At 37.0% G+C, this 15,790-nt stretch overlaps 1 protein-coding gene across 1 annotated transcript; it reads right to left on the minus strand.

Annotated features, from left to right (window-relative positions):
• Nucleotides 1-1,027: 1,027 nt before the first annotated feature.
• LOC122590537 (DNA-directed RNA polymerase V subunit 1) lies at nt 1,028-15,433 on the minus strand. Its single transcript, XM_043762732.1, has 19 exons — nt 15,350-15,433; nt 14,402-14,492; nt 14,161-14,287; nt 13,964-14,079; nt 13,736-13,789; nt 13,447-13,605; nt 12,535-12,693; nt 12,205-12,357; nt 9,791-11,515; nt 9,287-9,462; nt 8,712-8,787; nt 8,440-8,564; nt 8,135-8,283; nt 7,790-8,064; nt 5,955-6,128; nt 5,721-5,861; nt 2,821-4,697; nt 2,437-2,551; nt 1,028-1,807 (listed from the first exon to the last, which is right to left on the minus strand). The coding sequence occupies exons 2-19, from the start codon at nt 14,480-14,482 to the stop codon at nt 1,286-1,288; spliced, it is 6,204 nt and encodes a 2,067-aa protein (XP_043618667.1). The 5' UTR covers nt 14,483-14,492; nt 15,350-15,433; the 3' UTR covers nt 1,028-1,285.
• Nucleotides 15,434-15,790: the final 357 nt, after the last annotated feature.

A 15,790-nucleotide genomic window follows, 5' to 3' on the forward strand; every position in this document is an offset into this window, starting at 1 on the left:
CAACTCCTGCACCTATTTTTCGAGCTTTTTCTGGATGGTGGTTGAAGACATTATCAACAATATAAGTTTGATCATCGGTAGACAAAGGATCCCCATCATTGTACCTTTAAAAAGGATAAAGTTAGAATTCAAGTTTTATAAGACTATAAGTTAATTTTAAGAAAGAAACTTGCATTCAACAAAGAATTCACTCTATGGGTAATCCTTAAAATCTAATGGCAATTGATAATTCATAGATATCACAATTTCAAAAAAGGTGTTGATTCAAGTACTATGGTTTATATGAGTTCATGTTAGAAATTTATACATAGACATTTTTTTTAATAATAATCATCTTAAGAAGTAAATATGGTATTTGAAATTAAATATATTAAAAAATATTTATACGAGTAAAATGTTAGTGATGTAAGTCTGAAACCACATAAAAGACTTAAAATTGTTGTTAGTTAGTGGTGGGCCTTTATATATTAACGCCCACCGTATCCCAATAATTATTTTTTGGTATCTCGACCACAACTACTATTTGCATGCAAATAGTGTGGACCCCTGTCTGTAATGACAAATCTGGCAAAATAATAACGGACCCCTTGTCAGTAATCGCTGCAAATAGTTGGATATGGACAAAACACCACTATTTACAGCGATAGCGATAATCTCTGCAAATAGTCTGATTGAATTACCAAAAGTCTGGTCAGAATACCAACTGCATATATTAATTAGGGCGTACAACACTTTATTTTGGGGTATGAAACTCGACTCCAATAAAGAAATTAAACCCATTGACATACTACAAAACCTTAAAAACAAACGCACCTTTTGAACGAGCATTGAAACCCATCATACAAACTTCAATGAGCTATATCAAACTCTAGTTACATAATGTATGGAACTTTGGTTCCAACCAATTTACCTGTTCAATTCAAGATATCTTCTGTGACAAAAAGTTGCAGAAAACACAATACCAAATTGATCTTCTATTTATATAGACAGCCTCCTAAATTATTATATTAATATAAAGCCAAAATCATTTTAATGATAAGGAAATTACTACTATTTAACTTAGAACACAATCTGGATGAGAAACAAGATATGACCAACATCAACATGCACATTACTTGACAAAAATAGAGTAAGTTTGATCAACACAACCTTGTGCCTACCATTATACGGGCATACACAAACCACTAAATAACTTAGCATAGTTGTTAATTCTACCCAATGCTACGCAATCCATATCTACCCCTGTGCACAGATTACAAAACTAAACCTGCACCTTCTCAAACTATTAATCATCCCCCCATCCTGATTTCTTGTTACTACTACTTCCACCACCACTAGACCCTGCCTGGTTCCATCCGTTTGTAGGTGCCCCGACCTCATCTGATGCCGTGGTAGACTCCTTGTTCCATCCATTTGTAGGTGCCCCGACCTCATTTGATGCCGTGATGGACTCCTTGTTCCATCCTGACACAGGTGTTGCTGCCTCATCTCCTGCCACGTTGGACTCCTTGTTCCATCCGTTAGGTTCACGTTTCCATCCAGACTGAGAACGAGGGGTCCCAGATTCATCATTGGATTCACGTTTCCAACCAGGTTGAGAACGAGGGCTACCAGATTCGTCCCTATTCCCAGGAGGACGAGGCTGAGGCTTCTTGAAATACTTGGGCAAAAATTCTTCCGCTTTGTCAGGATATTTTACCCTTACAAAACTCTCCAGACATTTTCTGTACGAAAAGTCTTCTTTACGCCCATCAGTGGATACAACAAAAAGACAACGACTATCTTGGAACTGTGTATGCTTGGCGATCTACACAATCAAAAGATTTACAAATTTAATATTAAAAAAGAACCATATAAAGGAAAAAGACTGTCAGGATATCCTTCGAATTAAGGATTTCGAACTCAATCTATTTGCATACAGAATAATCACAACTGAAAAAAAAGGGAATGTAGCATAACACCGTTGGTTATATTTTTACTCGCTAACTGAAGTGTCAAATGGTCCAGTCACAGTTGTTAAAAACTACTATAATTAATATATCTTGGTAACCAAACTGAAGGGGGAGATGGAAAAAGAAGAGCACTGTCAGAAAATCGTTCGAGTGAAGGATTCAAAATCAATCTTTTTGCATACAGAATATTAACCACCAACAATTGTAAGAAAAAAATGTGGCATAACCGACGGTAAATTGGTGAACTTTTAGTCGCTAACTGAAGTGCCAAATGGCCAGTCACAATAAAGTGTAACGTACTTTATATGCCCATTTCTATTTTCAGCCAGTCACTTTCTAAATCCTACAAACTAGGGACTATACTTTATTCGCATTTTTTTTTAAGGGATGATGTTATTGACTTGTATATGGTATCCACAGCAGTGACACTAATTACAGATGCGTTTGAAACACGAGTGCTAAAACAAAAAATGGAGAAGGTTACCATGAAATGGTCGATCCCAGTACCCATTTTCTGGTCTTTTTCGGGGTGGTGAGAGAAGACATTATCAATTATATAAGTTTGATCATCAGCGGACAAAGGATCTCCGTCATTGTACCTTCACAAAGCAAGCCCAGTCAGAATTAGAATTCAAGTTCCAAAAACTTAATGATTAAATATAAATTATAAACATAGGTGGGTTCGGCAATTGATCAAAAAGAGTAGATATAAGTGTGGACCAGCCCTTTTAGCCCATCATTGTTTAAATTCATTAGCTTAACCCATCTGACCAATCAAATAAAAGATATCAACCCATTCACACATACCACCACCTCTAAGAGAGGTAACAAAAAGGTAATTGAAAGAAAAATTGCAATTGATTATTACCCAGTTTGATGCATGATTCTCCGAATTGATTGCATGATTGGCTCAATAACAGCGACAATCTCTTGCTCATCAGAAGTGAACATATCCAGCCGTTGCCTAGTTGCGGTAAACTGTCCACTTGACCTTGGACCATCATTGGGTCCACCTACTGGCCTAGCCGGGCGGTCTCTTTTCGGACCCCAACCTTCTTTCTTCTTCCATCCACCTTGGTCTGGTTTTTGATCAGTCTTCTTATTCCAGCCCCATGAACCCGGTTCTTGAGCCTTTTCAGTATCCCCATCAGTGGCAGGAGCGGAACTCCCGGCCACTTCATCTTTTTTCTTGCCCCAAGGAACACCCCAACCACCTTGAGAATCAGTCTTCTCTTCCACCTTTTTGCTCCAGTCAAACCCTTCGGTTTTGTTTTCTATGGTGGACACTTCCACACCCGTATTCCAACTGGGTGCATCAGGTTTTTGCACAGATTTTCCCCATGAAGAAGATGATTCACCTGCAACATTCCACGAGTCCTTCTGGCCCCACTGAACACCCTTTACAGAATCATTTAGTGAAAGTGAACCATCGGCTTGGCCAGTTCCATCAGCTTTGTTATCCTTCTTCCCCCAGGAGGTCCACGATCCTGTTTTCTCTTCCTTTTCTCCACCTTCATTCCAACTAGATGCATTTATCTTAGCAGTAGCTGCAGGTGTGCCCCAAGCATTAGACTTGGGTGAATCTTCATCTCGAGGTTGGCTGGGCTTGGCATTCCATCTGTGTGCATCCCCTTTTAAACCCTTTTCAGTATCGTCATTCTTCCTTCTACCCCATGCAGTTTCGTTTGCTTTAGGCATCTGTTGACCCCATGAACCAGAAGCCTGCTGTAATTCATTTCCGTTTCTCTTCGCACCCCATCCAGGTCCATCTGGCTTGACTGTCTTTTGTCCCCAAGAACCTGAACCCTTCTCAGCTTCATTTTCATTCTTCTTACCCCAACCGGAGTCGTTTGTTGCAGCCACTTGTTGACCCCAAGAACCGGAAGCCTCCCCAGCCGTGCTTTTCGTTCCACCCCATCCAGGTTCATCTGGCTTGAGCACCTTTTGGCCCCAAGAACCTGAATCCTTCCCGCTTTCATTTTCAGTCGTCTTTGCACCCCATCCAGATGGTTCAACCTCTTTTTGAGATTTTGTTGCCCCCCAGCTACCGCCAGTCGCCGGTGTAGTCTTGACAGAACCTCCCCAGCCACCACTGTTTCCATCTTCTGGAGCAGGATCTTGATTTGATTTTGTTGTCCCCCAACCACCGCCAATCGCCGGTGTAGTCTTGACGGAACCTCCCCAGCCACCACTGGTTCCATCTTCTGGAGCAGGATCTTGATTTGATTTTGCTGCCCCCCAACCACCGCCAGTCCCTAGTGTCTTGACAGAAACTCCCCAGCCACCACCGGTTCCATCTTCTGGAGCAGGATCTTGATCTGATTTTGCGGCTCCCCAACCACCGCCAGTCGCTGGTGTCTTGACAGAACTTCCCCAGCCACCACTTGATAATCCATCATCAAGAGCAGGAACGCTATCAGATTTTGCTGCTCCCCAACCACTGCCAGCCGCCGGCGTCTTGACAAAATTTCCCCAGCCACCGGTTGATGCCATATCGTCCTGAGTGGGACCAGTTGTCCAAGTTGGTCCGGCATCCAATCCATCAACTAAGTCTAGACCATCTTCAAAAACCGGTTTAGCTGAGCCAGGATCATGTTCAGGTGACCCTGCTTCCATATAGTTGTCTTCCAGCTCAAAATTGTCCACGTCACCACCAAGACAACCACTATCAGTCTCTTCAGAGCCACCACACACTAAATGAAGGAAGCTGTAGACGTCAATGCCTTCTTTTTGGTTCAGTTCAACCTAAAAACAAGATTTGTATAGAGAGCAATCACCATCTGATATTCAATAATCAGTATCCAACGACAATCAGTTGTAATAAGGCATGGTGTTTGAAAGTGTTTCAATAATAAATTTTTACGGTGTTGAGTGCTTAACAAATTCTAATTATTTAATCAAGTATTCGATAAGATGATGGCAAAGAATGTGGGTATTTGTGATCTTACATACACTTGATAGCCAACTTGTTGCTAGTATCATGCTAAATTTAACCCTTCATAAATTGATTAGATGTAGTTGGCCCTGGACACTATAAATTGTTTAATACTTTGATCAATTTCAGTAAGAAAAAAAATGGCAGATTCGAGCCATTACTTTTAATGAACGCTTTGACCCAATTATGCGTATTATCACTGACCTGTCAAACTACGGAAGAAAAATTCTAAAATATAGGTAAACTGCAAAGTTCTGTTCAATGCATAAAATCTCCTAATTTCACAACTCTAATGATAATTTCAGAAATTATACTTTGATATACCAGGTAATTATAGAAGAGGGAAAAATCTTAGACAAATGTTCCAGACCAACCTGCCCTTTTCCACTTGTGCAAACTTTTTTTCCCCCATTTGATGTCTCCCAACCCAGCGACCCACACAATTTGCCTCCTTAATTCAAAATGTACATCAAAACACCTCATATTTGTTAGATCTTATTTCAGTTATTTGATTTAGTTGTTTGAGTCAGCAGGTATGAGTCAGCATGTTGGCTGTCAGTTATTTGAGTTATTTCACGTGTTATTTGAGTCTATTAGTGGGTCAGTTAGTAGAGCAAGTCTTCAGGGTTGTTACCTGAATTTTAGGGATTTATTATTCTGTCATGTGATCATGGGTTTGTTGAGTCTTGTAGCCTATATAAAGGCAAGTTTAGTAGTTAATGAATATTATTCCATTTAAGAGAATATCACTTGCAGTCAATATTGTTGTGCCCAAACCTGACAAACTAAATTTATTAAATAAAATATGGCATGACCATGGATTAGATATGAACCTCTCTTGTGTCCCAAAGAATATCAAATCGAGATCCTGTACCCACAGATACAGGTTTTCCCCAAGAACAAGCAGCCACGATGCTTGATAACGCATCAGCATGGCACTTCTCAGCCGCCCTTTCAAAACATCTCTTTGGCGTCTGGAAAAAAAGTCGAGAGGTAACAAAACTAAGCAATAAGACTTGTAAAAATCAGCATAAAAAAACATCTTAGAGAGTGTATCAATGCCTTACATAAACCGTAGCTTCTGAAAAGGGTACTTGGAAGTTAAGCGCCTTATTGAGTGCCTTTATACCCGCCAAATTGAAGCCAACTAAAAACCCGGCACAAGTCATGCTACTTGCCAAAAGAAGCAAGTGCTCTTTTAGCATCCCTTTAGTAACCATTGATACCGAGGTTGAGAGGCGCTGCAAAATTTAAAAAAAATGGACGGACTTCCAGTAAATTATAATGGGAAAACTACAAAAAATTATTCTTAGCATTGCAGAATCAAAGTACCATGTCGCACACACGCATGCACCAATGTGTATTTAAAAACACTAATAATAATAACGATGCGATAATCATATGCCCAAAAATTTTAATAACTTGCGGTTTAATCTTGGGGCAAATAGCATTACTATCAAGTAGCAACACCCTTTCATATAACTTTATAGGACTTGAGAAGCATAAAAAACATACACTTCACAAAAATCGCCTAATTTGGAGTTCAGTTCCAAAAAAGATACTAACCAACTTGAATAGCTTTCATTAAAGGGAATAGATGGGGTTATGGTCCCAAATCTGAGTTTTTGAAAGTTAGCTAAAATGAAAAACAGGTATGGATTGACCATGTCGAAACTTGTCAGTCATAGCCCTAGGTAATAAATTAATTGCATATCATTTTCGATAATGGACAAAAACAAATGTTGACATGCAGACGTCCAGATCTGACACGTTTGAACCATTCATAAAAAAAAAAATTGACCTTTTTAATCAATATTACCCAACCCACCCCACAAGCCCATTTTACCCATTTCTCAGTGGCGGATTTAAGATTTGAAGTTCAGAGGGTCCATGAAGACCGGAAATATATGATGTTTTAAACTTTATATTATCTATGACCACACACATTTTTACATAACATATCAGTCAACCTAGTATAGTAATTTTTTTTATAAACATTTACTTTTTACTGTTCGATATTAGAGCTGGCAATTTCTGACACGGACCTGTTAGCACGACACGACCTGGTTTTTTCGTGTTTCGTGTATGGCCTTAACATGTTTCGTGTCTTAACAGATCCGGACCTATTAAGACACAAATAGTTATCGCGTCTTAACATGTCCAAGCCTGTTAAAGCACGATAAGATACGATAAGACAAGTAGTATATATATGGACATGTTAAAACACGTTAAAGACCCGTTAAAGACACGTTAAGGACACGATAAGACACATTAAGACACGATAAAATACGTTATCAGGTCCCTTATTGTGTAACCTATTAAAAATCGTGTCGTGTTCGTGTTTGAAAAAACTGACACGATCAGCTATCGTGTCGTGTTCGTGTCTTATCGTGCCGTGTCGGACACGATATGCCAGCTCTATTCGATATCTTCTCAATTCTCAATTTTGAAAGTTTCTCTTCACAACTTAATACCCAACAAATAACTAGGATGTGAACAATACAAATAAGGTTTCATCATTTTCTTTTGACCCACCATTTCTCTTCAATTTTATTTAACCTTTGATACCAATTGTTTCGTATCAATTTTTTCATTGCAAGGACGTTCTTTAGACCCCTATAAACATAAGGTGCCACCGCCAACGCCATCTATATTCATTACAATAGCTTTCAGAAACTTAACATTTTTTAATAGATCTTTGATGGTTATATCACTGTTGCAACAGTTTTTGAAAGTTAGGTAGTTCGCGTAATCCTTTTCAAAGTCCAGGAATGAAACTTGGAAGAATGAATTAGTGGTGACAGTATAGTAATTTTTCCCAAATTCTGAAGATCCACTCAAAGTAATAATTCAACTAATATAAATATATAGGATACATATATATATAGAAAGAGAGAGAGACCTGAACAGCTTGCTCAAAAGCGCATGCTATGCCAAGAAGATCCTCAACTTGTTTAATAGCATAAGGAATAGACCGTGTTGTATCAATCAAATGGATTACGGGAAGACATGAATCCATAACCGTCCTCCATGCATCACCATTTTTCTTCACTGCTTCTTTTTCAAGAACCACATCAATTGCTAATTCACCTTTTTGATCCCTGGATGAATTTTTGATCCAAACTGTTGTTTCAGGAGTGATCCAGGTAATATTTGCTTCTTTGACCCGTGGATCGCCTATTTAAAAAGCCATGGCCATTTATTAAAAACATCTTGGGGCATAGAATAAACAAAAATCACTATATACCTTTAATGATTGAATTTAAAAATATGGGACAAATATCATCAGCAAAAATATGTGCCGTCTTCTCTAACTGGATAACAGTAGTGTCTTGGCAAAAGAACTTCAAGCAAGGCGTCCAGTTGCTGGAAGATGACTGTTGGAAAGAACATTCACTGCAAAGCAGTAGCCATAGAAATTAAGGATGTCTAGCGAAGAATTGATGAATCCAGTGAATGATTTATGCTTAAGATAACCGCATTACAAAAACCTAAATGTGGTTCTAAACAAAACAAAATAGAAAAAAATTATTAAGATAACAATCAACATACCTGCATGAGATCTCTATCTTTTTGAACAGCTGACCAACCTTTTTCTTCTTCCGGAAAGAGTTTAGAGTATCTTGACATTTTGTCAAAACATCTTCCATATTAATGTGCGACTCTTCCAACAGTTTCTGCACAAATATTATTAAAAATATAAAGAGAAAATTGATGCAGAAAAACATATGCTCCAATGTAACTTGCGAAACCCTACAAATATATCTAAAAAGATTTCAGTAAAGCAACATTTGATCATATTCATGTTTATAATAAATAATAACCTTGTTGAGGTGAACATGACCAACAAGCCCACCATCCATTTCAGCACTCTCATATGTAACTGGCTGTCTTTTATATCTGTAAGAAGATATCAGCATGAATATGAGAATAATCAAATCGTAATCGATTTTCTATCATGGTTAAGCACAGCTAAGAAGTCAATTAGAAGACATTAATCCGTACAATATGGGCACGTTGGATAATGGTAATGAACCATACAGGTCAACTCTAGTGTTGTCAGAGGACAGCAAGACAATTGGATTCACCAACAAACACTTTCTTTCTCCAATTCAAATTTATTAATTAATTTTATAGATACATAATGTGTTGAACTTGATTACGGAAACAAGCAGGGTACGGACAATTATTCAAATAATATAAACAAATGAGCTAGTTTGCACATGAATAACACCTTTCGCATCCTTCAGCCAAATAAACCTGATAGAGAACATATATATATAACCAAAACCAAGTCATTTAATTTTATAAGTTAATAGAAGTCAGCTAGATGATACTACGTAATCTGAATATATAGCAGCAGGTAGGAACCTTCAATGAATACTCAGAGATAACTTACTCTATCAAAAACTCGAGAGCAACATCCTTAAGGCTGACTTTGCTTAAATGATTCTTGACTGCAAATGCAGCGTGCTCCAAACAATGCTTTCCCCCACAATCACAATCATTCAGGTATAATACAACCCGGCGATCATTGGGGGAATTCTTGAAATTCACCCCACATTGCAGAATTTCCTAAGCAATTGAAACCAGGAAAAGATTTACGGATACTAGCATGCAAGTAAAATAAATTAGAAGTGGCAAGATGAGTGGGTCAGCCGGGTTGGATAACAAGCCCATTCAAAACTTATTCATGACTTAAATTTGATAGCAAAACCAATATTATTTGAAGCATCTAAATCATAGAAAATAATCTATTTTACTGTATGCACTAAAAACAAAGTCTTGGTGAGTCTAGACCAGTTTCTGATGAAAGATAAACCCAAATCAACTCATTCATATGCAAACGGGTCAACATTCTCACCTCTAAGAAATCTTAAATTACTTGGGAGTAAGAAAATACCTTCATCATATTCCATGAGGAATTACTATTTGGAGATGAATCAAGAACCGCCTTGTATGCAGGATTTGACATGGCAGTTGCAGCCAACACTCCTACCGGTTCACCAGCAGCAAATATATTTTGAGTCATTGCCCCATACTCGAACTGTATGATAGAGTTGCTGCAAACGTTCCTTACCGTTCCATCGTAACATATCACCACATCTCGGAGGATGGCCATCGAGTTTTTGAAAAGGATTCCGGGCTCTGTCAACCCTCTTGAAGACCTGACCATGACTTCTCGATTAGCAACTGAATGCACCATCTCTTGGTATGGGTCCAGCCCATAGAATAGACAGCTCCTGATCAGACCAAATTCCTCATACGGGTACCTCTCGGCAAAAGGATAGTTTCCAATAAAATGAGAAGACAAATCTTCAGCTAATGTTCTCGAGTAGAGCCTTCCCGTTTCAAGGATTTGTAATCCTAGGAAACCGATCTGCTGAACAACTCTCGTAATAGCAGAATCACTTTTTGAATCTATTAAATTGCCCATTGATGAAAATCTCAAAATGAAGTCTGAAATGGGACTTTTAGCGGCCCGCAGATGCCTATCTAGTTGTAGTGCTATCACTTCATTGTAGTTTGACCTCAAGTGATATAACAAAGATGATAGCTCTTGAAGTTTCGATTCGGTTGTTTTTAAAACATCCTCTGGAACCACAAAGTCTTCCAGGCTTATGTTAAAGCCTTCAGCACATAGATTTTCCATCAACATGGGTTGTAAAGAGTCAAAAAGCTTTAAAACTTCTTTTGGCCCCTTACTAAAGAAGATTGAGCTGATCACTTCATTCATGATAGACTGCATCACATCGCGACCATAATCTAGCTTCAAAATTTTGCTGTCCTTAATTAAGAATCGGTCACCTGAACAGCTAAACCCACGAGGTAGATAACTCTCTAGCAGCTCGAGAACCGTCCACAAGGGACCACAATTGCAAACCTTTAAGAGTGAAGGTTTCGGCAACGAACTCGAAGCAAATAATGCAAGCTGCTGGACTTCGGCTTTACTGAAGAAATACTTCCTGAACAATGTCTTGAGGGATAGCATAGAATCAGTTCCAAGCTGAAGATTTACGTTCCCGTTATGAGAGCTTAAAAGCTGCTTCTCAACTGCGAAGAGCTCCAAAACCTCAGCTTTTGCTTCAGGAGATTGAGGATAGAATATGTGGATGCAGTCTCCATCAAAATCGGCAGCAAGGGGCCCACAAATGATCGGGTTGATTTTGAAGGTGTGGTCATCATGGATATAAACAGACAAAGCTTGCAAAGCATGCTTGTGAGTCGTTGGCGGCCTATTGATAAAGATAACATCTCCCTCCATTATCTTCCTATGGACAATCTGGCCCGGTTTCAAAAAAGTGTGACCCTTAGACCCTTCTCTAAGTGAATAAGTAGACTGACCATCTCTATAAGTGAGGCAGAGCTTATCATCAACTAACTTCTGAAGAAACTTCATGTTCTGCTCTGTGACGCGTTCTTCGAAAGTAATTCTGTGGGCAATTTCGTATGGAATGCCGATTTCAGCAACACCTTTATACGGATCACCTGTTATGACACTACGAGAAGAAAACCCGGATCCTTTGCTTATGAAAAGCGTTTTCATCTTCTCAAGCCATGCTTTTGTAGAAGACGAATCAGTCTGTGTTTTAGCAATTGCATAACGTGTATTTCTGTCAGGGGAGGCCTGGAAGTATTACAACGTAGCATCAGATTGGAATGAAATAGAAAGGAGAAAAAAAACAGATGCCGACTATACTGGAAAGACCTCTCTTCTATAATATGAAAAGGTGTCGGAGCTTATTTGAATAAACAAAAACCGATGTTGCCATAACAAGATTGCAATACTTGTGGAGCTTATAAAAGATGTTTATAACACCATAAACAAGATGGAAGACGTCGGGAATGTCTTTGAGAGGTGCAGTTCATTAATACAGCTGAACTTCGAATCAATATTGCAACTTCAACTCATTTTATAAATGGGTTAGTTCCAGTTATTTTGGTTACCAACAGGTAAATTGTGTAAAATAACAAGAGAAAAAAGAAAAAACAAGTCCACATAGATCAAAAAGGTTAAAAATCTCCCAAATTGCTAAATGCTCCGCCACAAAGCAAGCTATCCCGAATTATGCGTAATTCGAATATATAAACCTTCAAAATCATTTTTACTTCCAAAGATATTGTTGTGATGAAATTAGAATTGTTCTGGATAAACCCAATTTGCAGCATACAAAAAATACCTATTTTCAACCGTCGCAACTTGAGAACATACAAAAGGAAATAGTATGAACCATCATCAAAAGGAACGAAAAAGAGTAGAAAGATACATAAATGATAGCTAAGAGTACAAAACAATCAGATTAAAATGAAAAGCACCTTAGCACCCCTTGACTGAAGGTATTGATCCACAGCTAATTGCAAATCAGTTACTTCGAACTCAAGAGATTCGAAATTTGGATTCCCTGACCTGGAACTCTTTATAATTTCCACTTGCCTCAGCACTTTCTTCAGCATTGGCATTGAGATATCCTAAAAGACATTGGAAGAAGTAATGTTGCATCTCATATTGAAGACAAAATTTAATTTGACAAATGAAATGGATTGTACAAACTACAAAGCAATAAGCCAATAACCATTATAATGGTTATTGGCGTATCAAAACGCTTTGTCAAGTTAAGGCATCATGGATAAAAAGAAGTAACAAACCGAAGATGAAACACTGATGCCATCAGAAACGTCCGGTGTGGACAAACAATTTGGTGGGACGGGAAGGTGTTGCATGATATATCCTTCTTGAACAAAACACCCTCTTGCAGCTAGCTTCTTTTTGGTTGCCTCTGGGATTTTCTTCAGAATTTTCAGAACCTAAAATTGGCAGGAAAAATATCAATAAGAAAATCAACGGAACATCTCTAAACAAAACACATTACAGCTTTAAGCCTTTAACATATAGAAGGCGTAAGGAATTTCCATTTAAAACGTTTATTGTAACTTGATGCAATGACCAGTTATGATATTTGACGAATAATGATTGTAGTTTTTAGTTCTTGGTCAATTGTGGTCAAAATTAACCATGCCGATATGGGTTTGACCTCAAAAGGGTCAAATCAATATATTTAGCTAGAACGTAATGGGCCGAACTGATAAACCAAGCTAAAAGCCATCCAAAGTCTAAATAAAACTCCAATCTCATAAATCCTCTAACTCTAAAAAAAGTAGACTATTGTAAAAAGTAATCATTTTGTTCTAAACTTCAGATAAAGAAATGGACAAAATATTGTAGGTCAGCTTGGCCTGTCCTGTTTCTCAATATTCAAACATGACCCAAATTTAGCTTGAACCCATTTTGACACATTATCCCTGGTTTATCTTGCCATTTCTAATCAAAGCAATCCGATTTAAGGAAGCTAGTAAGATAACTGATAACCATAATTTCCCATATGTAGCATCGACAAACGATCAGATTATGATTCTTCAATACACATTAATTGCCTTAAAAAAACACATCCAAAAACCCCAGAGTATATCAGACGATACATTCACCCAAGAAAGGGGTTGCTCAGATCTAACAAAAATATGAATTTACAGAACTACAGATCGAACAACTTCTAGCATTACCTCAGATGGAAGTAATGGGCGAGTATTCCCATGACCATATCGGTATCCATATCTGTCTAGAAAGTCCCAGAAACCCTCTATGGGCCTTGTTCGTGAAGGATACTTTAGCTCCAAACCATCCTTCTTCTGATTTTCATTGACGGTCACTTGTGCAGCCTCCTGAATAACAATGTCCCAAAAACAAGCAAAGACATCAAACATTAATCACAATCATTACAGGTTATTAAGTGAACATCTAAGCAATATTTTCAAACACTCAAAAGTCTAAGAGTTTGACAATGATGTTTACCTCACAACAAAGGGCAAATGCTCTATCCAGCATACCAGCGTTCTTGGACTGCAACTGAAAGTACACACAGGCATTTAAATATAAAAATGAAGTCATTGCGGCATGTTTCAATACGCATAACCCATATAAAATAGTAGTTTTTAAAGTATATACAAAAGCTAAAAGAATGATAATAAAGAAAACAATTTGTGACAGCATATATATTCATGAATAATAGGTCAGTAATACCCTTCTATTTTTGAACTTTAAGCACTTAAGGCATATCAGACTCAATATGCGCTTTAACTCTCCGATATGTGATGGATGATATATTGGTATTGGCAGCTCAATGTACCCAAAATGCCCTGAAATAAGAAAAACATATTTAAAGCAAAGTTTTATGAAATGTAAGTACATGGCATAAGTTTTAAAATAACGCCGCACACCTTCGCATTTCCCGGGTTCAGCTGTACCACAAGATTCACATTTGCCGACCTCAAGTGGAAGTCCAAGAAATGGATTTGTCAGCTGACTCGCATGACTGACAGGGCAGTCACTAATGGAGGACAAACACTATGAACATCAAAAATAGAAAAGTTTGTCAGATGAAAGACATAGCTAATTTATACTTGATATATTTGATACATTAACTAGTTTACTAAAGGAAAACAAGGATATAAAACTTACGATTTCTTGACGTGTCGCCAAAGAAAAACTGATTCCTGTTATCTTCCCTTCTAATATAGTTGATGGTGTATTCTCTTCCATCTATCAAAATCTGTTTCATAATACCAACAGAAATACATCAATCTCAAAATTTCGAATTAAACAAAACAGAAATACTGCATTGTGTACATTCTTGTTTCTACAATACGAAAGGAACGAAAAACAAACATATAACTTGATAAAACAAATGTGCAGAATCATCTACAAACAATATAGTGCAGAAAATATGGTAAAAATACACATATATACATTCTGCTGTTCAAAAAATACATATACATACATATATACAACACATATATGCACATATAGATACACATGCACTTGACTACATGTATCTAGAAAAAAAAAAAACAATCTTTTCAAACACATTTTATGATATAACTCTTTAAAATCTAGATAGCAACAACAAAACAAAATAAAATAAAATTGTTGTAAAAAAAATCAAAAAAGTATTTTTCATATATATAATCCCTAAAAATCAACACTTCAAACAAGAAACAAACAATTTTCCTTTTCTACCTAGAGAAACCCACCAAAAATTTCACCACATTCTTACAAAAAAAAAATAAATAAATAATCACTTAACGAGCACAAAAACGGTAAAAACGAAACATGATAGTGTAAAAAAAATAAATTAATAATAAGTAGAAGAAAACCCTAAATATAATCAAACCATTAAAACAAACACATTTGAGCTTAAAAACATCGGATTATAAACATGCATTTATGTATCTTAACAAAATATATATTTTAAAAACAAAAAATGAACAAACCCTTTTTTTTATTTAAAAAAGAAAAACAGAACATATTAACCTTATAAAAAAAAACAGTAGTATTGTTTTTGCGGAGAAATATATGTAGAAATGAAAAACCCTAAAAATGCAAAATGTGTGTAGAAATTAAACACACCTTTTAATGGATCGATTATGAAATTTAGAGTGAGAGTGAGTGAGTCAGTCAAGGGGGGTTTTAGGGGTTTTTTTGAGAGAGAAAGAGTGTGTGTAAATAAGTAAGTAATAATAATGTCTGGTATTCCCTTTATTTATTTATTATGAGACAAAATATTTTGAGGAAAATAAATATACACGCACTTTTTATTTTATTTGGCATTCGTATTTGTATTTGTTGTCTCATGCAACAAGTGATTTATTTTTTAGTTTTTATTTGTTGTTTTTAAAATATAGTTTATCGTTTTGTGTGGGTTTTGATTTTATTTTCTGGATTTTGAGAATAAAAATAAAAAAGAAATGTTGATGGTGGTCTGCGTCTCTTATGTATTAACATTGAAATGACAGACTTCCGCTTGGTTATTTGTTGGTGGATACGGATATGAGAGTCAGAGTAGGTGGG

This window comes from Erigeron canadensis, chromosome 3 (genome assembly GCF_010389155.1).
Source record: "Erigeron canadensis isolate Cc75 chromosome 3, C_canadensis_v1, whole genome shotgun sequence".
Classification (NCBI taxonomy): Eukaryota; Viridiplantae; Streptophyta; class Magnoliopsida; order Asterales; family Asteraceae; genus Erigeron; species Erigeron canadensis.